This window comes from Lynx canadensis, chromosome D1, assembly GCF_007474595.2.
Source record: "Lynx canadensis isolate LIC74 chromosome D1, mLynCan4.pri.v2, whole genome shotgun sequence".
Lineage (NCBI taxonomy): Eukaryota > Metazoa > Chordata > Mammalia > Carnivora > Felidae > Lynx > Lynx canadensis.
In genome coordinates this window covers 1,723,608-1,749,870 of record NC_044312.2, presented here as the reverse complement: position 1 = coordinate 1,749,870, position 26,263 = coordinate 1,723,608, and the positions used below count along the sequence as shown (strand labels likewise).

The window sequence follows — 26,263 nt, the reverse complement described above, 5'->3', positions numbered from 1 at the left end:
GATACTTGAGATTTTCTTAACTTTTCAAATATTTCATTAATTTATTCACTTATCTTCCAGACTTCCCATTCATAAAGTTTATTAAAACACATGTTTGTGATTAAGATATGACCTGAGTTCCTAGGTCAACAGGTGACAAAATGCAAAAAAGACTATTTTACCAAAGACGTTTACCTAGCGAAAGGGTTTTTCTCCCCCACGAAAAGGAGGCGGTGCGAAACAGGAAACCTCTATAGAGAGAAGTATGGACTCTCATGATGGAAGAGGGCTGGAACCGCCGTGGGGGCAGGCCGGGCTGTGTGCACGTGAACTCATGCTCACTGACCCGGTTCGTTCACCTACTAAGAGTGTGATCTTGGGAAAAATAATCTCCGGTGGCCTCGAGCTTCTCAACTGTGAAGTGAGTTCAATAATGACCCTCATATCACAGTATTGTTTTCAGAGTTAAATGAGGTAATGCACGTAAAGTGCTTAGCAAAGCCAAATTCGGAAGGCAGGTAAGTACGAAACTATCACCACCACTACCATCGTCATGATAAACGTGTATTAACAAGGACCTAAACGACACTACGTGGGAGAATACAAAAATCACGATTTAAAAAAGACCTAAGTAAAGCTATTGACTGACACTGCTTAGTAATATGATGTCAGGAGTGCACACAGTACAGGACATCATTTTAGGAAAACAAACTGTCCTGAGACAAAAGGGATTCTACAAACCAGTTTTCGAATCTATTTTTCTCCTTGCTCCTAATGTCTTAGGACCAGAACTAGCCTTCATTTCCTCAAAACATCCTAATTTTCTCCTTTATTCCTAGATCATGATTCTTATACAATGCCTACGTGATTCATGCTTCCACTATTAAACCTGGGAGGAGCCTCTGACTGAAACATCCCGTGTAAAGCACACTAGGCGATCCTGTGATGCACGGCCTCAAGCAATCACACCTGGCTGGCATTGAGAAGACCAGGAAAACATGTCATTAGCATCCTGTTAACTTGCAAGCTGCTTATGTATTCCATTTCCTCATTTTTTCTTTCTTAAAAAGGAAACGCCAACACTGACCTAAACAAAAAAATCGTAAAATGCCAAAAGATGGCTTAAAAATGCAATGTTGGATGTTAAATGAAAGGCATGCCAGGTAAAATAACAGACACTGAAAAATACTCTTTAGTCATTTTCCAAAGAAATTATTTCAATCTTTTGAATTCTTGACACACACAGTAAGGATGGCCAATACATTTTCTAATAATTAAGGAAGTTTTGACTCTTCTGCAGTATCCTGTTATGTTTAAAAAGGTTTACCTTACATAGAAAGGTGCAAAGAAGATGTTTACAGCAGCACTATCAACAACAGCCAAAATACGGAGAGAGCCCAACTGTTCCTCGACTGATGAATGGATAAAGGAGATGTGGTGTGTACACACACACACACACACACACACACACACACACACACACACAGGAATATTACTCAGCCATCAAAAAGAATGAAATCTTGCCATTTGCAACGACGTGGATGGAACCAGAGTGTGTTACGCTAAGTGAAATAAGTCAGTCAGAGAAAGACAAATCTCATAGGATCTCACTCATGTGTGGAATCTAATAAATAAAACAAGTGAACAAAAGGAAAAGAGAGAGGGCAACAAGAAGCAGACTCCTCACTCTAGAGATCACACTGCTGGTCACCAGAAGGGAGGTGGGTAGGGGATGGGGGTGAAGGAGAGCACTTGTGGTGACGCACACCAGGTGATGTGTGCAAGTGTTCAGTCACAACATTGTACATCTGAAACTAATACTACACCGTATGGTTAAAAATTTGGGAATTGACATGTAAAAACTTAAAAAAAAGCAGCCTGAAAATAATCACAAGAGGTAAAATACATGTATTTTGGATGAGGCAATAGTGTTCAGTGTGTTATTTTACTGATTTTAACAAATCTCTTAATATAGAGCCATTTGGCTCCTTTAAAATTTATTTAGGGTGGGACCGGAATGTACTGTGCTAAATAAAATAAAAATTTTCAGTATGAGCTTGTGGGGTCTGTAGATTAAAGCAAGTCTCATGCTGTTGCTCTCAGGCTCCCGAGCGACATTTCCCTCCAACACCCCTTGTCCTAGGTTACCTGAGAACTGATCATGCGCTGGGCCGAGCGAGCGACGTTGGCAGGAAGACCGAAGAAACTAGGCTTGTCGTCCTCCGGAAGCTTTTCGATGAGAGCACGGTAGTCCTAAATGTGAACAAGTGGAAACCAGCTTTTCGGTAAGCACTGAACTTACAACCACTGAAATCAAATACTGGCAAGTACTGAAGTATCGGTTATTCACATGATTACGCTTTCCAGGTCAATCTCCCTTTCAGTCTGGGTAACACTCACTCAGTCATCTTCAGAAAAAATGCTCATTACCACTTGTTCATCCCTAGCTTATGTGATACTGGATTTTTTACATTAAACTCCGCACATTCGAAGGGACCCTGCACTTATTAAACCTGAGTGGCTGTGGCTACTGTGTCAGATGTCACATAACATGTTTCCAGGAAAGCCCCGTGATTACTTACCATGCATCCGACCCACGACCGATGTGCAGAGCGCAGCTCCGCTTACCCTAAGATAAATATTCCTGACACCCCAGAAACCTCCATACGCTTACTCTGGAAAGCAAAAAGCTCTCTGTAAACACTTTCCATAAAGCCATTACACAGTCAGTCCTCAGTCCGCTGGTGAAGTGTAATGAAATGCACTGATAATCCTCTCATTTCACCCCAAATTACTGTCAGCATTGCAAAGGCTCAATTTACCAAGCACAGTTAGAGTCCAAACTCTAGATGAGAAACCTAATTGTGGACCAAGGGGGAGAATTTATTCGGTTTGGCTCAAAGGTAAGACCTGTTTTGTTTGCTTGCTGTTAGGAAGAACGAATTATTTTCAAGGGGACACTGCATGTGCGTCTACACCATTCTTGCTGAACTAGGAGGAACAGCTGTTAAAGAGACTCCAGCATTCTTTCCCATCCTTGGCGGCTGTCTGACAACTATTTCCAGGGCAAAAGTTGAACTCCAGGAAGCCCAGGGTCTGCAAACCTGTCAAATTTTGGAAAGGCATGCTTTTTTTTTTTTTTTTTTTTTTTTTTTTTTTTGGAAATCTTTCCCATCCTGTCTGTAAGCAAACACTGGTTAACTTCGTCAAACCGTCGAATCCCAATACATAGAGGGGTGTAAGCACGTGCGTACAGGAGCACCCAGGGCAGGCTTGTATATGCGTGTGCAGTGTAGGGCACACGCAGGTGTCGTCACCCGCCCGGGAAGCTCTGGCTTCCTCCTTCTGTAGGACTCTACTAGACAGAAGGCCGAACACTGATTCTCACAAATCATCCTATAAATACAGAGCAACTTTTGTCTTATCACTTCCCTTTGTTCATTTCAAAATGGCTGTCAACCTCTCTCATCTCTACTGGCTACGTCTGCTCTCCCCGACAACTGTACGCCGACACGTTTCTTCCGTAACACGCAGCTGCACGTCCACACGGATTTCTCCGCACTTCGAGGCAAAAGGATATACACCCCATGAGAGCATTTACGCAAAGCTCAAAAACCGGTGAAACTAACGTCGGTATTAGAAGGGCCTCATCTGTGAGGGGGACGTGGCAATGAGAGGGGGCAGGAGGAGGACATGTGGGGAGCTGGTCACGTTCTGTTTCCGGATCCCAGCACTGGTTACACTCACATGCTCAACGTATAAAATTCACTGCCGAGGACATTAATGATGTGCACTTTCTGTGGGGCTTTTACTTTTCAGTTTAAACGTCAAATAGAGAGGGGAGACCAGTCAGTGCACTGTGTGAAATGAGCGCGCCATGAATAGCCATGTGACACCTCTATTTGCTGGGTGAGGCCCTCTCGCTAGGAGGTCAGCCCCACAGACGCCCCCGGTGCCCACACGGTCTGGAACAGGGCCACCGGCAGGCACACGGATATTTGGGGGCGCTTAGTCATGTACTGAATACATGACTAAATGAGTGAAAGATACTGAAAAACAAAACAGACGGGATACTTAACAGGTAAGACACTTGGTAATATATTCAATATTGGTTTCGAAACTTTTACTTTTGACAATTATGTCACTGAAACAAAAGAATCTTCTTGAAAAATACTTAGATGACAAAAAAGAAATGCATAATTCCGAGAGAAGTACACAACTGGATATGTATCCCTGTAATTCATGAAGAGATAAATGATTTTAATGTTCTAGGACATTATTTGGACTTTAAGCCAAGATAAGTTTGAGGCCACATAAATGAGACTTGACATCTTCGGGCCACATTTTGCGCTACTTTGTGGAAAAGAGGACTTCATCCTACCGGCTTTTGTGGGATGACTCAAGGTGGAAAGCTCCAGCTGGCTAAAGTAAATACCCCTCAATGACAACGTTACTACCAGAGCCACCAAGAGTGTAACCCTCATATGGTTAGAGCTGATTTAAATTTATAAGCCAGCAAATGAAGACAGATTTGTTAAAGAGTGTTGGACTTCTTTCAGTTTCCCTGTGCCCACTGGGAACTCGTGGACCCTCTCCTTGTGGATCTTCACAATGCTGTTACATTTGTGACATTTCCCTTGGCCACTCCCTCCAAGATTTCCCTACACACTGCATCCGGTTATCATCAATCAATCTCCTGTAAGTATTCAAAAGTGTGTAAGACACCAGAAACAGGCCGCATAGTGCATAACAATACTCCATACTTGTGAAAGGGAATTACTTGTGCATTTGAAAATAAACATGTATGTATTCAACCATTTAAGAAAAGGATTCAGGTATTTGGAAATAGATTACACACGATGAATTTTACCTACCAGAATGCTGCAGGATTTGGGGAGAGATATGGAATATGGAAAAACACTTTTCTTGTTCCTTTGGTTTGAAACATCAATTATTGAAGAATTAAAAAACTGTTTCAGGTATGACTGAAGAACTCTAAGGTCAAAATAGTTATCTATGCGTCCGCCATAAATAGCATTTTCAAGTAAACCGTGTAAAAATTCCCACTGAACATCTTTGGTACCTAGAATTTTAAAGCAAACTTTTATTAGCTTTATTTCTAACATATTAGAAATATTCTAAAAATATTCTAAATTATTCTGAGATATTAACTAAATTCTTGGCTCCAGTTATATTTATAGGATATGACAATATACATTTAACCAAGTTAAATCATTCCTTACAATCTCACTAATATGAATGTAAAGCTCATTAATAAATTCTTAATAATAATTAATATTAATATAATCATAGAACGGCTAGTATGTATTGAGATTATTTAATCAAGTAAAATTCCCCCAAATGTCACTTAACCTCATAACATAGAAATATTAAAAAGATCTAATTATACTGATGAATAAATTGAGGAATAGAGGCTGAGTGACCAAAATCAGAAAGTCACTCAGTCCCAAAGATCTGGACCCAAAGCTGTACTCTTATCGACCACACAGCACTGCCTCCTCAGATGGGAAAGTCCTATTTAGAATATATCCAAAGCCTATTTTTACATAACGATGAAAATCTCAGTTCATAAAAAAAAATCTGAATAAGGAAACTTGAAAAAATCACTTCACATATTGTAATCTTCTAAATGTCCTGATTTTAACAGTCAACTGTCCATTTCCTATTCTAGTAAAGAAATGTAGTATAAAACAACACGAGACTCTCAAGTCATTATTTCATTCTGCGACAAAAGCATTCTCTTGACCACAGTTCAGTGGTAATTTTAAAATGTAAGAACTAAACCTCGCGTCCGCAGTAACTATAGGAAACCATTACATTTATAGTAGCTGGTTCCCCTCACTACTAGCAGGGCTGGTCTAGGTGCATTTGATTACTATAAAGTCCGAGATCGCACAAAGATGGATGTCTGTGCTATTTCAGGCCACAGCGCACAGGTGATCGAGGTGGCCTCCTGCAGGACAGGGCGTCTGCAGCATGGAAGGCTGATTAAAGTTGCTTCCTGCCTACATCTTATGATCAACAGTGGCCAAACAGCTATAACAAGGGACTTCACCAGGACTCCATTTTCTAGTGCTACCTTGCTGTTTACTAAGTAATAGATTAGTAATGGAAAAGCCATTCATGCATAGGTAGGCCACCAGGGCACAGAGAAACATTAATGGACCTTCAATCTATAAAATACAACTAGCTATTACGTAAAATATATTTTATATAACTTTTAAGATCTTATGTGTCTTACACCCACTGTTCTCAAGGTGAGTTTTGTTTAAGATTAAAAAACCAGAACTGAAATCATAGCAATAGCAAAAACAGTCAATTACTGCTAACTTACTCAATACAGTCAATGTACTAAATATCAAATGCTTCATGGGGGCTTTTCTCATTCAACCTTCTCAAAAATTGAATCAATGGACATGCATCTGCTATCACCCTATTTTACAGATCAGGAAACTCAGGCATCAAGATTATACATGTGGCCCGGGTCTTATGAGCTACATAATTTCTCACCCATATAATTAGAGCTTTTTCCTTTTTTTGTACTTAATTGTGTACATGTGAAGAAATTCTAGAATCCTAAGATTATACAGTTAGATTTTTACCATGAGATGCACTATCACTTTAAAGCATGGGCCTCTTATTCATAACAATTCAATGGTGTGATATGTGTAAAAAATAATGTGAGGCTATTAATTAATTCCATCACAAGTGTCAAACATAATGACAAATCATTCAAACTCCTTGTTTTGGTATCCTCATCCTCAAAGGGCACTAATAATGATGATCTCATAGTGATACTATAAAAATAAAAGTTTAAAGCATTTTGAAAAATTATGGAAATAGCCCAAGTGTCCACTGACTAATGAATGGATAGAGAAGATGTGGTGTATGTATACAATGGAATACTCCTCAGCCATCAAAAAGAATGAAATTTTGCCATTTGCAAGGACATGGATGGAACTAGAATGTATTATGCTAAGCACAATTAGAGAAAGACAAATATCATATGATTTCATTCATATGTGGAATTTAAGAAACAAAACAGATGAACTTACGGGAAGTGTGGGAATAAAAAGAGGAGGGGAAAAAACTACAAGAGACTCTTAACGACAGAGAACAAACTGAGGGTCGATGGAGGAAAGAGGGTGGGGGATGGGCTAGATTAGTGATGGGGACTAAGGAGAGCACCTGTGATGAGCACTGGGCATTGTGTGTAAGTGATGAATCACTAAATTAAGTTCCTGAAACCAACGCTACAGTGCATATTAACTGGAATTTATTTATTTTTAAAGTTTATTTATTTATTTTAGAGAGAGAGACAGAGTGCGAGCGAGCAAGCGAAGGAGTGAGAATGAGTAAACACAAGCCAGGGGGGGAGCAGAGAGAAAGGGAGAATCCCAAGAAGGCTCCATGCTGTCACCACAGAGCCTGGCGTAGGACTTTATCTCATGAATCATGAGATCATAACCTGAGCTGAAACCAAGTCACAGGCTTAACCGACTGAGCCACCCAGGTGCCCCTAACTAAAAGGAGTTTAAAGAAACATTTGAGGGGCACCTGGGTGGCTCAGTCAGTTAAGCGTCCGACTTCAGCTCAGGTCATGATCTCGCAGTTTGTGGGTTCAAACCCCATGTCGGGTTTTATGCTGACAGCTGGGAGCCGGGAGCCTGGAGCCTGGTTCAGATTTTGTGTCTCCCTCTCTCTGTCCCTACTCCGTTCACACTCTGTCTCTTTCACTCTCAAAAACAAATAAACATTAAAAATTTTAAAGAAAATCTTGAAAATACAAAGAAAAAGGAAAATGACCAAGTTTCAATGCAAGCTAAAGCCTTAGTACATACTGTATTAATACTGAAAACAATCACTCGAAGAGTCAGAAAAGTGGCTACCCTTGGCATGCACTAGGGCACTGTGGGGTCATGTGTATCAAGGAGCAGGGGAGGCGCTTCTGGAAGGTTGGTAACACTCTGTTGAACTGGGATTAATTACAAAGATTCAATATATGCCCATTTACTAAATTTTAAGTTCATATACACTTTTGCCACGTGTAATTGAGAAATCTGCACCATGCAGAAAAACTCACTTAGAATATTATTTGGCATTCACTAATGGTGAACAAACGAATGTCCCACCTACCCCTACATACAGACTCAACACAAACATATCCAAATTGTTACTGAAGGTAGCAGCGAGATCACCACCACCCCACAGGACCCACATGTCCACCGACAGAAGTCACATGATCAAAGAATGACACACTATATTGCACTGAGAATAAATGACCTGTACCTGCATGTAACCATACAGACGAATCTCTCAAGACAACGTGAACTGAAAGAACCTAAGGACTAAGCAGTACGTGACGTACGATCCCAGCTGTACGAACACAGGCAAAATTGCTGTATATAGTTAAGAGATGCCTGGTGTTTACCACAGGAGCGGAGGGACAGGGCAGTGGGGGTGGCGGTGGGCGTTGGGGATGGTCATGACCGTAAGGCAGCATAAGATAGAGTGGAATCAGAATTACTGGTGATGTTATTTCTTGATTAAGGTGCTGGCTACATGAGTCTGCTCATTTTCTGGAAATTTCACTGAGATATGATCTTATAAGTACTTTTTGTACATATATCATTTAAAACTTTAATGTCATAAACATATAAATTAAACTGGGACTTGGCTACATACTAGATGTCCATCCCCATCATTCTGCCAAAGATATGCTACAGAATAATTTCTGGTGTCTGATATTAATTCAACTAACAATAACTGAGTGTCTACCCTGGGTCCTGCTACAGGCATTAAGGACATACAGCCAAAAACTTTGCTTTAAGGTAGATGGCGCTCTAGTGGGGACAGATGAACAAGGTCGCACTGACATGCTCCAACAACACGACCGAACAAGTGGGTAGAGAAGAGCTTTTACAATGACTTAGATTTGGTGGTAACGCAAAGCTTTTCTGAAGAAGAGCCCCGAAGCGGAGATGTGAACGAAGGGATCGTGTAGAGGCCTGGGACAGAGGCACTTCAGAAGAGCACCCACCAAGAACTTCAGTGAGAACAGGCCTGGCCTGTCAGAGGAAAAGAAAGGACTAAGGTGGCTGTAGGTTTTAAACAGGGACGACGTGTACCTCATTTTACTTTTCTCAACGCTTGGTTTACGCGTGGCGAATGTTTCAGAGAGCGCTGATCACAAAGAAGACTGCATAAGTGGCTCTTCTCGGACCAGCAAGCACTGAGGAGGCTGAGTCAGTGAGCAGAATCGGGATCCGGTTTGGACATGGAAGGGACAGAAATTGCCCAGACACTGGACATTTAAGGATGAGAAAAAGAACCCAGGTGGTTCACAGGTTCTGACCCTGAACAAATACACGACTGGTGGTGGTGTTTACTGAAACGGGGGATTCAGGGAAGGGCTTGGTGGGGCTGCAGGGGCATTTTTAAGTTTGAGATCCCTATGAATATATTCTCTCCTCCAATCCATCCTTGCTCTAAACCCTCGCGTCCCCTGCCGTGCCCCTGCACCCCTGCACAATACACATCAGAGGGCAGAGGGCAGGATGGCCTCAACCGATCACATCAGGTGGTCTTGTCTATTACAGTCTATTATTTGCACCTTGATCCTTAACTCCTACTTAACCATACGTTTAGATTCTACAGATGTGTAGTACTGACGTTAGTCTAGCATAGCCCCCGATTTCACAGTTCCGGAGAGCTGAACAGTTCTTCCTAAGCCTGAAACCTAGGAAGGCCACAAAGTGAAGACAACGTCTCTCCAGGTTTTGGCTTCCTGAGACCTACAGAAAGATCAGAAAACTATGGCATGTAAAACTAATGACCATCACAGATAGAGAACTAGCCACTAACATAAGCACAGCAGCCAGGACATAAAACACAAAATGAAAAGCAAAAACAAGTTTCATGATAGGAAGTCAATTTTGAAAAAACCACACTGCTAGTAAGACCTCAAAAAAATTTTCCCATTAATATCAGAGAGGACAGTTATCATTAGAACTTACCATCAAAGAGCCTGTCAATAATGCTGTATCCAGCCCGAAGATCTGATAAAGAAAACTCATAAAACTTGGTCCAACCCTATCAAAACAAATTTACAAATATTAAAGACCTACAAACAGTGTTCAAAGATACACATGTAGGCATCATCGACCTTATAATCTTAAGAATGTTCAAAATATGCTAATAAAATAAAAGGAAAACTCCCAAAACTTTTTAATAAAAACAGTAACTCTAAAGTAACAGTAATTTTTTAAAAGAAATTTACTGACATCACAGCATGCCAAGCACTTTTAACACTAGAATAGTTTTTATCATTTAAGTACTGTGGCAATTCAGTCACAGAGAGAACAAATTGGTATAGTAAATTTTGGAATCTAAGTACAGTGTATTCAGTGAGATATTTTCTATAATTTTATCTTTCAGACTTGTGGGTTTTGTCAATAAACATGAGAAAAGAAATGTTACAAAAATTTTTTAAAGGCCCAAAAATAAAGCATTATTTCCTGTACATTTCACCCATGAAGCATTCATGTTGGAACTAAATTATAAACTTGCAGCTAAAAGCTACAATGCTTATATAAAAAGAACATTCATAGAGCTCTAGGTTTTATAAAAATATGAAAAAAGTAAAAAAAATTCTGATGGTACTTCCAATCACTCTAACTAATTTAGTTTAATGTAATGCATTGAAACTAAAATCTATTTAGACTTTAATAGTATTTAGGAATATCAAAACAAATTTCATCCATTAATCATTCAAAACAATATGTACAAAATGCATGTTATATGTAAAGCACTGGGAATGAAAGAATGAACCGAAACATAATCTCTGCCCTCAGGTGGCTGTCAGTAAAATGTGGGCAGAGGGGGAAAAGTGGGTGGGCACAATCCACCACTCAAACACACCTCCAACTACAGGCTACAACTACAACGTGCTTGATGCAAAGAGTCGTACTTGGTCTGCACAAGAAAGAGGTCTGAGCTCATCCAGGAGCTAAGGCACCGCCGCCCTGGTGGGGAGCGGGGAGTAGAACACACAGGAAGGAGTAAGTACATGGACACTTAGGACAATAAAGTTAGAGAATTTGTGTACAAGGAGAGAGTAGAAGCTACTGGAAGCTAATGAGGGCCTGCTACACACCAGGCACTGTCTGGTCGGTGAGAATCTACCACTGAAGCAAAGAGAAAAAACCCATGCTCTGGAGAAGTCTGTGCTCTAAGGCTCACACCCAGAACACAGGGGTTTTCAGTCATTTCTGAAACAAACTGGCACATATAAAGAGTTGGACACAAAAACCCAGGGCTTAGAGAACAGGTCTGAGCTAGATACATAAATTTGGGGGTCACTAGCATTTGGATACTTTTTAAAAATTATAGATACTGTAAACACACACACACACACACACACACACGAGATTTAAACCTCACTCGCTAAGATTCAGTACAGGTAAGAATCAGAGATCTGTAAGGGTTACATGCCTGTCAACAATAACAAACTTCAGTGACAATATATTTTCTTTCAACTTTTTATTTAAATTCTAATTAGTTAACATACAGTGCAATATTGGCTTCAGAAGAATTCAGTGATTCAGCACTTACACACAACACCAAGTGCCCCTCCCAAGTGTCCTCAATGCCCATCACTCATCCAGTCCATTGCCCACCTCCCTCCCTCCATCAATGCTCAGCTTGTTCTCTGTCGTTAAGAGTCTATTTTGAAAATAAGAAAGAGTCTCTTTTGAAAATTAAAAAAAGAATCTCTTCTGGTTTGTTGCCTTTCCTTTTTCCCCTCATATATGTTCATCTGATTTGTTTCTTAAATTCCACATGAGTGAAATTATATGGTATTTGTCTTTCTCTGATTGACTTATTTCATTTAGCAACATACACTCTAGCTCCATCCATGTCATTGCAGATGACAAGATTTCGTTCATTTTGATGACCGAATAATACTCCATTGTATACATATGCCACATCTTCTTTATCCATTCATCAGTTGGTAGACACTTAGACTCATTCTATAATTTGGCTATTAATGATAGTGCTGCTATAAACATTGGTATGCATCTATCCCTTGGAATTAGTGTATCTGTATCCTTTGTGTAAATACCTATAAATACCTAGGAGTGCAACTGTTGGATTCTAGGGCGGTTCTATTTTTAACTTTTTGAGGAACCTCCATACTGTTCAGAGTGGCTGCACCAGTTTGCATTCCTACCAACAGTGCATCCTTGCCAACACCTGTTGTTTCTTGTGTTGTTAATTTTTGCCAACCTGACAGGTGTGAGGTGGTATCTCATCATGGTTTTGATTTATACTTTCCTGATGATGAGGGATGTTGAGCATCTTTTCATGTGTCTGTTAGCCATCTGGATGTCTTCTTTGGAAAACCGTCTATTCATGTATTCTGCCCATTTCTTAACTGGGTTGTTTTTTTTTTTTTTTTTTGTATTTTGTATGTTGAGTTTGCTAAGTTCTTTATAGCTTTTGGATAACTATCATATATGTCATTTGGAAATATCTTCTCCAATTCTGTAGGTTGCCTTTTAGTTTTGTTGATTGTTTCCTTTCCTGTGCAGAAGCTTTTTATTCTGATGAAGTATCAGTATGTTTCCCATGTCTCCAACAACATTTCTAGTAAGAAGTTGCTCTGACCAAGGTCAAGAGGTGGCTTCCTGTGTTCTTCTCGAAGATTTTGATGGTTTCCTGTCTCACATTTAGGTCTTTCATCCATTTTGAATTTATTCTTTGTATGTGGTAGAAGGAAGTGGCCCAGTTTTCCCAACATCACTTCTTGAAAAGAATGTCTTTCCTCCAGTGGCTATTCTTTTCTGCTTCATCAAAAATCAGTTGACCACATAATTGTGGGTCCATTATGGGTTTTCTATTCTGTTCCATCAATCTATGTGTCTGTTTTCATGCCAGTACCATACGGTCTGACTACAGCTTTATAATATACTTTGAAACCCAGAATTGTGATGCCTCCAGTTCTGTTTTTCTTTTTCAGGACTGCTTTGGCTATTTGGGGTCTTTTGTGTTCCATACAAATTTTAGGTTTGTCCTAGCTCTGTGAACAATGCTGGTGGCATTTTGATGGGGAATGCATTAAATGTGTGAGTTGTTTTAAGTAGTATAGACATTTTAACAATGTTTGTTCTTCCAATCCATGAGCATGAAATGTTTTTCCATTTCTTTGTGTCCTCTTCAATTTCTTTCATAAGCCTTCTATATTTTTCAGAGTACAGATCTTTACCTTTTTGTTTAGCTTTATTCCTAGGTACCTAACTGCAGTTGCAAATGGAATTGATTCCTTCATTTCTTTTTGTTGCTTTGTTATTGGCATATAGAATTGCAACAGATTTCTGTAGGTTGATTTTATATCCTGCAACTTTGCTGAATTCATGTACTAGTCCTAGTAATTTTTTGGTGGAATCTTTCAGGTTTTCCACATAGAGTATCATGCCATTGGTAAATAGTGGAAGTCTGACTTCTTCCTTTCTGACTTGGCTACCTTTTATTTCTTTTTGCTGTCCGATTGCTAAGTCTAAGACTTCCAGTGATGTGTTAAATAGTAATCGTGAGAGGGGACATCCTTGTCTTGTTCCTGACCATAGGGGAAAGGCTCTCAGTTTTTCCCCATTGAGGATGGTATTAACTGTGGGTCTTTCGTATATGGTTAGGTCCCATCTATCCCTACTTTGTTGAGGGGTTTGTTTTTTTTTTTTTTTTTTTTTTTTTTTTACCAAGAATGGATGCTGCAATTTGTCAAATGTTTTTCTGCATCTATTGACAGGAACATATGGTTTGCACACTTTCTTTTATTAATGTGGTGTATCATATTCATCTATTTGTGAATACTGAACTAGCCCTGTAGCCCAGGGATAAATCCCACTTGATCATGGTAAATAATTCTTTTAATGTACTGTTGAATTTGATTTGCTAGTATTTTGTTGGGAATTTCTGCATCCATGTTAATCAGGGATATTGGCCTATAACTCTTTTTAGTGGAATTTTTGTCTGTTTTTGGAATCAAGGTAATGCTGGCCTCACAGAATGAGTTTGGAAGTTTCCATTCCATTCCTATTTTTTTTTTAAGTTTGAGAGGAATAGTTATGAATTCTTCTTTAAATGTCTGGTAGAATTCCCTTGGGAAGCCATCTTGCTGCCCTACACTCCTGTTTGTTGGAAGATTTTTGATTACTGTTTCAATTTCTTTGCTGGTTATGGGTCTGTTCAAATTTTCTATTTCTTCCTGTTTTGGTACTTTCAATGTTTCTAGAAATTTATCCATTTTTTCCAGATTCTCCAGTTGGTTGCATATTTTTCATAATATTCTCTTATAACTGTTTATATTTCTTTGGTGTTAGTTGTGATCTCTCCCCTTTCATTCATGATTTTATTTATTTAGGTCCTTTCTCTTCTCTTTTCATTAAGTCTGGCTAGGAGTTTATCAATTTTATTAATTCTCTTGAAGAACCACCTCTTAGTTTCATTGATTTGTTCTACCGGGTTTTTTGTTCCTGTATCATTTATTTCTGCTCCAGTCTTTATTATTTCTCTTCTTCTGCTGGCTTTAGGCTTCAACTGCTGCTCCTTTTCTAATCCCTTTAAGTGTTAGAGTTAGGTAGAAGACCTGTATTGCAATATTGTTTCTCTCTTAGGAATGCCTCTGCTGCATCCTAAAGGTTTTGAATGGTCATCTTTTCATTTTCATTTGCTTCTATGTATTTTTTTTTTAATTTCTTCTTTAATTTCCTGGTTAACCCATTCATTCTTTAGTGGAATGTTCTTTAACCTCTATGTATTTAAAGGCTTTCCAAACTTTTTCTTGGGGTTGATTTCAAGTTTCATAGTGTTGTGACCTGAAAATATGCATGGTATGATCTCAACCTTTTGTACCTGTTGAGGGCTGATTTGTGACCATGTATGTGATCTATTCTGGCAAATGTCTCAGGAACACTTAAGAAGAATGTGTATTCTGTTTCAGTGTGAAATGTTCTGAATGTATCTTTTAAGTCCATCTGGTCCAGCGTGTCCTTCAAAGCCACTGTTTCCTTGTTGATTTTCTGCTTAGATGATCTGTCCTTTGATCTAAGTGGTATATTAAAGTTCCCTACGATTATTGTATTACTGTCAATGAGTTTATGTTTGCTATTAATTGATTTATATATTTGGGCATACCAAGTTAGGGGCATAAATCTTTACAATTGTTAGATCTTCTTGATGGATAGACCCCTTAATTATGATATAATGCCCTTCTTCAGCTCTTGTTAGTCTTTCGTTTAAAATCTAGTTTGTCTGATAGAAGTATGGCTACTCAGGCTTTCTTTTGGCATCCATTAGCATGATAGATGGTTCTACATTCCCTCACTTTCAATCTGTTGATGTCTTCAGATCTAAAATGAATCTCCTGTAGGCAGCATATAGATGGGTATTATTTTTTTTATTCATTCTGATACCCAATGTCTTTTGATTGGAGCATATAGTCCATTTGCATTCAGGGTGATTGCTGAAAGATAGGAGTTTGGTGCCAGTGTGTTACCTGTAGAGTTGGTGTTTCTGGTGATGTTACAAAGAGCCCCTTTTATAATTTCTTGCAAGGGTGGTTTAGTGGTCACCAACTCCTTAAGATTTTGTCTAGGAAAGTCTTTAACCCTCCTTCTATTCTGAAAGACAGCCTTGCCTGATAAAGAATTCTTGGCTGCTGCAAACCTGATCTGTCTTCCATTGTAGGTTAAGGACTTTTTTTTCCCCTTGCTGCTTTCGTAATTCTTTCCTTGTATTTTGTGAATTTGACTATGATATGTCTTGGCAATGGTTGGCTTTTGACTGTGGTATGACTTGGCAATGGCTGGCAATGGCTGAATTTAATGGGGGTTCTCTGTGCTTCTAGGATTGTATGTCTGCATTCTTCCCCAGAATGGGGAAGTTTTCCACTGTAATTTGCTCACATAAATTTTATCCCCCCTTTTCTCTCTCTTCATCTTCTGGGACTCCCATGATATGAATATTATTCCGTTTTAATAAGATGCTGAGTTTCCTGAGTCTACCTTTATGATCCATTACCTTTCTTTCCCTCTTCTTTTCACCTTCATTTTTTCCCATAATTTTATCTTCTTTATTATTGAATCGCTACTCTGCTTCAGCCATCCTCACTGTCATGGCATCCATCCGGTTTGCATCTCAGTTATAGCATTTTTAATTTCGGCCAGACTAGATTTTGGCTCTTTTTTATTGGCAGGAAGGGATTCTCTAGGGTTTTCTAGCTTTTTACAAGCCCAGCTAATATTCTTATAATCACTGTTTTCAATCTCAGTTCAGACATCTTACTTATATATGTACTGATTAAATCCCTGGCCATCATTTCTTCCTGTTCTTTCTTTTGGGGTGAATTCCTCTATCTTGTCATTTTGGAGGAAGAAAAAAATTAAAAAAGTAAAAAAATAACAAATAAAAAATTTTTAATTTTTAAAAAATTCAAGTAAAGGAAGCTAGATTCTAGGTGTGTTTTGGTCTGCTTATAAAAAGCTTGAAAGAAAAAAGACAAAAGAGGGAAAAAATTAAAAATTTAAAAATAAATAATAAAATTTAAAAATAATTTTGCTCTTTCTGTATCCAAGGTGGAGGGAAAAAAAAATCATAAGCAACAAAAAAACCCAAATGAAGCTAGATCCCATCTCTCCTAGAACTGGAGCTTTGCAGCAGTCTATGGTCAGTAGGCTAAGCCAGGGTTTGCTGCCCTCATCAGGAGTGTTTGTTCCTATGCTGGTGAGTGTGGGGCTTGATGGTGCCCCCTGGGTCTTTTGCCCATGAGACGCCAAATCACCTCCACCAAATGCTCTCGCAAGCAGGGGAACCGCTTCTCCCGGTGTGACCCCTGGGACCCTCAGACCCTGGGGCTGCTCTGGGGACTCCGCCCTCCTTCATCACTGGACACCACCAGGTACTGACCTCTGAAACATCACACTCGGTGCCCCACCATTTATAAAAACCTGGTGGTACCGAAACCTCTCCTTTCCCTCATCGGTGGTTTTGGGGGACATTTTCTTGTCTAGTCCCCAGAGAGTGTTTTCACTCTTTCTATCTGCTTTTGGGGCAAGGGCTTTCCTGCAAAAACCCGAGGCACTGCTCTCTCTCTCTCCTCTCGGCAAAAACGACTGCCTCCCCTCTGAGGCACCCTGGTTCTTCTCGCTCGCCAGTTCACGTCTCAGCACCATGCACCTGCTGCGTTCTCTCCCTCAAACTATGCAGATCATTGTGTGAATCCTGAGATTGATTTCCTATGTGTTCAAAATGGTTTGATGTTGATCTAGCTGAGTTCAAGGGACATGTCCAGGGTGTCCTTACTACTCCACCATCTTAACTTCTGCTTGCTTCCTGTAATACGTTAAATACATTTCCTACCTACTCAAAGTATTGATAATATTTCTTATATCGCTATTAAACCTTATTTATAAGTGTTTACTTAAAATTTTTTTAATACTTCAGAGATTAATATTTATAACACTCTCAAGTTAGAAGGCCTCAACTCTCAGTATTACCTGACACAGCAATTTCCTATTGAGGTCCTAATTCCAAAATGGTAAGAACTGTACTCTGAGTAGCATAGTTACTGACACAGTGGCATATGATTAAGGATTTGTAAAATACGGTACAAAAAATTCCAAAGGTAATTTTTTTCATATCATATTTTCTAATAGAAATAATGTAAATTGTGGGAAGGCTCTCTAGACAGCCCATCAAATCTTACTTAGCCCACCTGGAAACCCAGGCAGGGTGTTAAGTGGTCTTGTAAACATGAATGAGAAGAACCCCGTTACCAAGGTACCCACTGTGTAGTAAGAATAATAAGGTATCAAAGAGTAACAAGCATCAATCAAAAAGACCTTACATTAAGTGTAGTATTAGAAGTACAGCCCACATGTGTAAAATAGAGGAAGTTAATTCTGCAACCCAATACAGCACTGCAATGAAAAATAGCAAAACACCTTTCATTAACACAAGGAATGAAAACCAAGTTGAACTGGTGGTGGATCTTTACTTCTAGAAGTTGGTGATTAAAGCAAAAGGAGGAAAAATAGTAAAACAGTTTGTGGAGTGCATATCTGTATGACATTATCTCTAACAATTTTAATGGTATTTTATGTTTTGACTGGGTTTTCCTCCCAATTTCTTCATTTTAAAGAAAGCAAACTTAATGTGTTAAAAAAAAGTGACACTTTCAAATATTTGTGTGTGAAAGTAAATTGCTCTAAAAAAGGACATTTTGGTACCATGTACAAATTCTCTCTGGGCTTCCTGGGTGGTTCAGGCAGCTGACCGTCCAACTCTTGATTCTGGCTCAGGTCATGATCCCAGGGTTGGGGGACTGAGCCCCATGTTGGGCTCTGCACTGAGTGAGGAGCCAGCTTGGGATTCTCTCCCTCCATGTGCCCCTTCCCCACTCCTGTGTGTGCTCAGTCTCTCAGTAAACTGAACTAAAATGAAAGTATATGTTGACCCAAACTCTCCAAATTTAGAAATTGCCACCCTGAATAAACATTAAATGAGGCAAATAGAAAGATATCCACTGCAATGTTTTTTGTAACAGCAAAGACTGAAAAGAACGTGTATGCCCATCTAACAAAACTGCTTACAAGTACATAGATATGGTGAATACATAATATTTTAAAATTAGGCATTAAATGGTTACTAATCTTTAATTGTTTTTTTTTAATTTGAGAGAGAGGGAGAGAGAATCCTAAGCAGGCTCCATGCTCAGTGCCAAGCCCAATGGGGCTCGGTCCACAACCCTGGGATCACGACCTGAGCTGAAACAAGAATCAGATGCTCAACTGACTGAGCCACACAGGTGTGCCTATTGGTCAGTAATCTTTAAAAATCTCTGTAATGTTTTGGTTAATACAGCAAAATACAAAACTGTATTTGTAACATGCTATTTGAGTTAAAAAGACTGTATGCATGTCTGAGTGTAAATACATAAAATGTTTATTTATACAATCTTTCTTGAAGGACACCCAAGAAGGGGTGAACAGCAGCTGTCCTGAGAAGAGAAACTGGTGACAGGGAGAGAGAAAGGAAACAGACTAAATTTTAGGTGCGAATCATCTTGTAGCTTTTTAATTTATATCAAGTACATGTATCACATAATAAAAAAATGTAATTTCATTTAAAAAACAATTCCTTGTTTTCAGTACAGTTCTTTCACTACCACTGTTGTTCATGAACCTGTCAGCACGAGCTGCTGTTAGGGGCGGAGGCTCTAGAAGAGGTGGGCCCGGCCACTGCCAAGCTCTGCAGGCTGAGGTAAGAGTCCTCCGGCAAGTTAACTGCCATCAAGACCCACGGGCCTTCTTTGTAAGGTGACAAGAACAAGCACACGCTCCTTTACGGGCAGTGTGCAGACTGTGTGGAAACAACACGTCACTGTTTTACTTACTACCGCATCAGCGAGACACATCTTTATTGGCAGGTCACGTGCAAGGCACTTGTACACATACACTGCTCCATCTCATCCTCGCAAGAAAGGTAAGCGTGGTGAGTAATCCCCATTACACAGCTGAGGAAACTGTGGCTTACTAGAGTTCAGTAACTTTCCCCAGGTCACCTGCTAGGAAAGTCGAGAGGCAGGACTCAAACCGAAGTCTGTGACTTCGGAACCCACGACCCTATTCTGACATGTAACTGAAACAGAGAGAGAGGCTAAAACAGGGACAGGCTGAGGAACAAACAGAAGTGGACAAAGCTAAAAAAAAAGATGGGAAAAATTAAATCTGGAAGGGATGCAATTTACGGCTGAGATAGGCATTTGGCAAGAAGAACAGAACATGTTCCAGCAAAGATGGCCACGGCAGTGGGAAAGGGTGGCCTATTGGTCGTGAGAACAATACCAAGCAACACCTATGGCGGCAAAGAGCTGGATGAATTCGAGGACTAGGAAGAAGTCCACTGCGGCTGAGTTGCAGAGACCAAGTGGGAAGAGGGTTCTGGGACGATGCTGAAGACAAAGGACCAGAAATGTGCCTATTTCTTCACAAGTACACTAGAAAGTCATTTGATGGGTTGTAAGCAGAGTAGTGAAATAATCAAACTGCCATATTAGGAAAATGATTCTGGCTGCTAAATGGAAAAATCAAAAAGAACAGGAAATGATCTCAGAAAGTAGTACAGGTAAGCGGTAAGGTGCTCAGAGAAAATAGTGGAAAGAAATGCACAGATTTGAACTGTATGTTGTAAGTAATATCCACATGACTTGGGAATGAACTGGGTAGGCAGGCTAAGAAAGAAAAACATACCAAGAACAATTCCTAGGTTTCTAGCATGAGGAAATAAATGGATAAATAAATAAATGGATAAAAGGATCAATGCCTTTTACTGAGAGGGAAACATGAAAGGAAAACAATATGGGGAATTCAGTTCTGAACTTTGAGATGTCTGTGATGGATCAACCACAAAAATAACACCGAACAATCACTGAGGGTTTATTATGGTTCATGCCTTGTGGCGAACAATGTAATTCAGAGATGTGAGCTACGTATACAGTCCTGAAGATGAACAACAAAGACAGAATTAGAGATAGAAAGTCGTAAACCATGAACCAAATTATTAAGTAATCCCAGCCGCTGAAACTAAATTGGTAGGAATGCTCTGATACAAAAATATGCACAACTTACAAGAGGTCCAACACATGTTCTCACTCACCTGTGGAATGTAATTTCGTCTTTCCTGACATGCAGCATGAAACCACGCAAAACTAAAGAGAGCGTGAGCTCGATGGATGCTGTCTTTTTTGCTGATTTGCTCAGCAGTCCAAGATTCGTAAGTGCGCATTAAATTCTTCTTCAAACCTGGAGGTGACTGAAGACAGAAGATTGACCGCTTATTGTCTCAAATCTTCCAAATTAACATTTAACATGTTTGAGAACATACTTTAATAAAGAAAAGTTTTCACCATTAACCACCCAATTTGACTTATTTTATATTACTTCAAAAAGTATGTATCTAAAACTAGTTTTAAACTCCTTGTAAAAAGGAGTTTATATCCAGTACAAATTCAATAATTTTCAAATTTAAAAAAACTATAAAAGCAACAATATTTAGAACAACCCAATAAAATTTTACATGATTGCCGGAGCACCTGGGTGGCTCAGTCGGTTAAGTCCGACTCAGTCGGTGGCTCAGTCCGACTTAGGCTCAGGTCATGATCTCACAGTCTGTGAGTTCAAGTCTCACATCGGGCTCTGTGCTGACAGCTCAGAGCCTGGAGCCTGCTTTGGATTCTGTGTGTGTCTCTCTCTCTGCCCCGCCCCCGCTTGAGCTCTGTCTCTCTCCCAAATAAACAAACATTAAATTTAAATTTTATACGATCGTTGAGGTATTTTACTGAAACTAAATCATACATAAGGAATGTGACACTGACTGTTAGGGGCACATGGTTTTTCCTCTGCTATGAACACGCCCCCTTCTGCAGATGCTATCTGAGCTTCTGGGCCCTCCCTGCACTGTTGACATACCACGCCAACTAACACTCCCAGCACATTAGACCACTGGAGTTCAAGTGGGGATTAGCAGATACCACTAGGCTCATAAACACAAATTCAAATCCACAAAGTGTACATTGAACTAGTACTCAGTCAAAAAGCACTTATCTACATGTCCAGGATCGGTTTATATTGTGGAATTATCCAAATGAGAAAGATGAATTTCGAATTCTTTTTGGAAAAGTGTAAACTAAACCCACTTCTTGTGTGTGTGTGTGTTAAAAAAAAATCCTTTTTTTTAATCAAACACATTTGTCTATTAATCATCGATTTCCTGGAGAATTCTTCTAATGTTAAAAAAATGTGCATTTATCTGAATTTATTTTAATTAGCTTTTTTAAAAAGTAAAACTTTTCCCTTAAAGAATGCCTGCTACAAGGAACAGTCAGTCCCTGTGCGATCCTTTCCATGCTGTGTTTTTCTCAAATAAAAAGACTTCTTCAACATTAGAAGAAAATACCATTGATTTACTAAGTACATATCAATATACTTTTAAAAATAAAAATGTTTCGTGTTTATGAAACAGTAACAAAAATTATGACAAAATAGGCCAAATTTTCTGAGCACTAGTTGATAAAACATGAAAATAACAGAAAACTGAATATCCACTTAGTTTTTAAAGCACTAAAGATTACATAAAATGAACAAATCATAAAGAATTAGAGAAAATCAGACACAAATATTTTTGAAAAATAACAAAATGAAGACACTAACATGTCCAATTATGGGATAAGGCCTAGCATGTAGTCAACTGCAAATTCACAGACATAAAATAATTTCAATATTACCTAAAGTAAATATATATTAGTTAAGCATTCAACACAAGAAATCAGGAATACCAAAGGCAAATAGAAATCTAAGGGAAACTTAAAAAAGAAGAATAAAGCAGGAAATTCAGGGAAAAGTATTAGTAGAAAAAAAGCAAATTATTAAGTATGACATCAGGTATTTGGAGTGAATTTTTAAAAGTCTGTCAACTAATCAAAAGAAGAAATAAACAATAAGATAGAGATGTAACAACCTTTAAAGATAATATACACGTGTGTACATACATATACAGTAATAATTTTGAATATAATTAACTGGACTATTTTCTAAAATAGTTAATTATCTATATGGAATTAAGAATTAGAAAAAAATACCAATTCAAATAAAATTTCCATTAAAAGTAATCGAATCACCTCCTGAAAGAAAATCCTGGCAAAGGCTGTACATGAAAATATTCAAGAACAGTTCTCCTGATAAATTAATTCTTCGTGTACTGTACGTGCCAGGTAGTATGCAGTAACTACAATGCTCAAGAGAAAAAATAGCCCCTATCCTTTTGGCTACAACAATTCACCGCTAGAATATACAGTCAGAGTGTACTGGGAGAGCAGCTGAGACGATTTTGGAAAAGTTCATTTTACTAGACATCGTAAAGACTTTCGATTGACATGTTTCCAAATAGTAAATGAACTTTACATTCTGTGGATTAACCATTATCCTTTCTCTTCCTTAAATGAGACTAACATCTTCAGATAAAAAACAAGAAATACTGATCCAAAGAAACACGTGACTATAATCAATATGAAGACATTTTTCTTCATAACAAAGATCACACAAAACAAATTTCTACAAACAGAAAAAAACCAAGCAGAACCTCTTCCACCAGTTTTAAAAAGTTTTAATTCCATTTACCATTTTATTTATGACTTGGCCCAGTTACACGGTAACATTGCAAACACACATAGTTTTGGATATGTCAGAAGAATGATGGGCTCAAACAGGAAACCCACACTGGAACTCTTGCTCAGCTGCTGTCAGAAGACCAGTAAGAACACCAGATACTCATGTGCAAAAGAAGAAGTTGAACCGTCCCTTTATACCGCATATAAAAATTAATCCACTCTGCACTAAAGACCTAAACGTAAGGCTATAAAACAGTAAAACCAGAAGGAAACACAGAAGGAGGCTCCATGACATTGGCTCTGGCGACGACTCTTTGGATATGACAGGGGCGCAGGCCACAGAAGCCAACACCAGGCAAACAGCACACGTCAAACTTTAAAGACGTCTAGGCTACAAAGGAAACAGCACACTGGAGAGGAGGCACCATGAAAGGGAAGAAAATATTTGTCAACTATACATCTGACAAGGAACTCCTCCAATTCAATCAAAAACCCAGTTAAAAATGGGCAGAGGACTTAAGACCTTTCTCCAAGCCAATATGCAAACAGGCAAGAAGTCCACAAAAAGATGTTCAACGTCACTACTTATGAAGGAAATGTGGTGAGACACCGCTCACACCGTTAGGATGGCTGCTGCGCGCGCGCGCGCGCGCGCACACACACACACACACACACACACACACACACATGACAAGCAGCACTGCAGGGATCAGCAGAAGGCAGCATCCTTCAACAATTAAACACAGAATGACTTCTGACCTGGCAGTTCCACAGAAGCCCTGAGAACCAGCTAGTGGAGAACCAGTTGTGCCATCGTCATCCCTGCAACATGACGCACCGCCGTGCGGAGACACGCGCCCCCCCCCCCACGTGTCCCGCACTGCTGGATCAAGATGACGCCGCATGCGCACACGTGGAATCGTGGACCCTCACAGGGAAGGAAGCCCCCTCGTGTGCGTCGATGGGAGAAACCCTGAGGACGTTCCCACAGACGGTGTGACAGGCCAGGCCTCAAGGACAAGTCTTCCAGGCGCCCCTAGGCAGGCAAACTCCTGGAGACACAGAGTGGAGGAGGGACAGCCGGGCCCTTCCCCCTCCAGAGATGGGAGAAGAAGGGACCGGGGAGTCGGTCCGCAGCGGACAGTCTCCGCTGGGCAAGATGAACGAGTTCTAGGGCTCTGCTGCACAAGAGAGCACACGTGTCACTACCGAACTGTGCCATCAAAAACGGTGAAGATGGCAAATTTTATGTTATGTGTCTTTTACCGATACAAATACCGAAAAATGAAATAAAATTTAGAAGGAAGATTTAAATTTATTTGGATAAACATCATCTGATGCTATTATTTATGGTTCTTTTACCTGACCTACACAAAATGTGTTTTTGTTTTGAGTATAGCCGCCACACGACCTGACAATAATTTCAGGTGTGCAGCACGTGACTGGACGAGGGTGGCATCACGCCGTGCTCGCCACAAGCGCAGCTGCCGCCTGTTGGCACACAACGCTGTCACACACCCCCCCCCCCCCCGTGTCCTGCTCACTGTGCCCTTCCTCCCCGAGACTCACACTACCACTGGCAGTCTGTACCTCCCGCCGCCGTCCCCCCTGCACCGTCAGTCCTCTATTTATACACCTGATTCTGCTTTTTGTCGTTTGTAGACTCAATCACCACATTCCACTTGTGACTGGACTCACGTGTTCGTCTTTTTCAGTCTGACTTATTTCACTTGGTTAATACCGTGGTCCATCCACGGTGTCGCAAAGAGCAAGATCTCACCCGTCACGGCCGAGTAATCAGCCACTGCAAACACCACGCCTTCCCTGTCCGCCGATCTACGACGGACACTTGCGGCTTCCACAGTTTGGCTACGATAAATAATCCCACAATAAACACAGGGGTGCATGTTTCTTCTTGAAATAGTGTGTTGTTTTCTGTGGGTAAATACCCGGCAGTGGAACTGCTGGGTCGTAGTTTGATTTTTAACTTTCTGAGGAACCTCCACACTCCAGAGCACCTCCAGAGCAGCTGCACCAGTTTGCATTCCACCAGCAGTGTAAACGGTTCCCGTTTCTCCGCATCACGGCCAACACCTGTGGTCTTCTGGGTTGTTAATGTTAGCCACTCTGACAGGTGCGAGGTGGTTTCAATTCATACTTCCCTGATGATGAGTGATGCTGAGCATCTTTTCATGTGTCTGCTGGCCACCTGCTTGTCTTCTTTGGAAAAATATCTATCCAGGTCCTCTGCCCATTTATTAATCGAATTGTTTGTTGAACAAGACAGTTTTACGTGTTCTGTAGGACAGACAGTCCTTTACAGAGCTGTAGGAGGCATGTGGAGGTTAGTGCACTTAGACAACTAGTGATTCAAGGTTTAAATCTTCTTACCTCGTATGTGATCTTTAAACTTGACTGTAATAAAATAGGAGTAAAGTGGGGATGAACTTCTGCAGTCAGCCACAGACGAAAGGTATCTTTAGGTTGAAGAGTATTTAATTCCTGGTTTATAAAAACAGCAACAATAAAAATCTACTTCAATATACACACTAATTTCCATTTTAGAAATGTATTAGTAGTAACTTTTTCCTACTGAAATCCTTCTATGACATTCTGATGTATTTCATTCTGCTGCTTATTTGCTCTGTGACCTTGGGTTCTAGGATTTACACCAATGCTGAGCAAGGATAATATGAGCGCGCATCTTGTGAACCGTGTACAACACTCGTAGCTGCACATGATGCACAGCAAGTACAAGACAAGTCTTAGCGGTAACCACTGCACCTCAACTGGTCACCACCTTCTGGACCTTAGGTTCTCACCGCTTTGATTAGGGCTTCCAGAGAGTTCTAGCATGAGAGCGCTTCCTTTATTGGCAATGTTTGCTGTATCCTACTTATTGCCTATCATATAAAGTCAAAACTTTGCCACACAAATTCCTCGGCCTGTGCTACCTGCTGCAGTCACTTATTCAAATTTCATGTCTGTGTCCTTTTGAGTACTTTTCCTTTCTACCTGTTATGCTCTTTGGAACCTGAA

The 26,263-nt window shown here is 39.9% G+C and overlaps 1 protein-coding gene across 3 annotated transcripts in view; it reads right to left on the bottom strand.

Moving 5' to 3' along the window:
• DYNC2H1 (dynein cytoplasmic 2 heavy chain 1) overlaps positions 1–26,263 on the bottom strand; it is a 341,058-nt gene that overhangs the window by 122,900 nt on the left and 191,895 nt on the right. For all 3 annotated transcript variants that reach the window (XM_030333927.1, XM_030333929.1, XM_030333928.1), the window contains exons 78-82: positions 25,616–25,726; positions 20,716–20,871; positions 10,017–10,092; positions 4,854–5,062; positions 2,128–2,232 (exon numbers count right to left, since the gene is read on the bottom strand). In XM_030333927.1, coding sequence (XP_030189787.1) covers positions 2,128–2,232; positions 4,854–5,062; positions 10,017–10,092; positions 20,716–20,871; positions 25,616–25,726 — 657 coding nt within the window. The remainder of the gene's footprint in view (positions 1–2,127; positions 2,233–4,853; positions 5,063–10,016; positions 10,093–20,715; positions 20,872–25,615; positions 25,727–26,263) is intronic.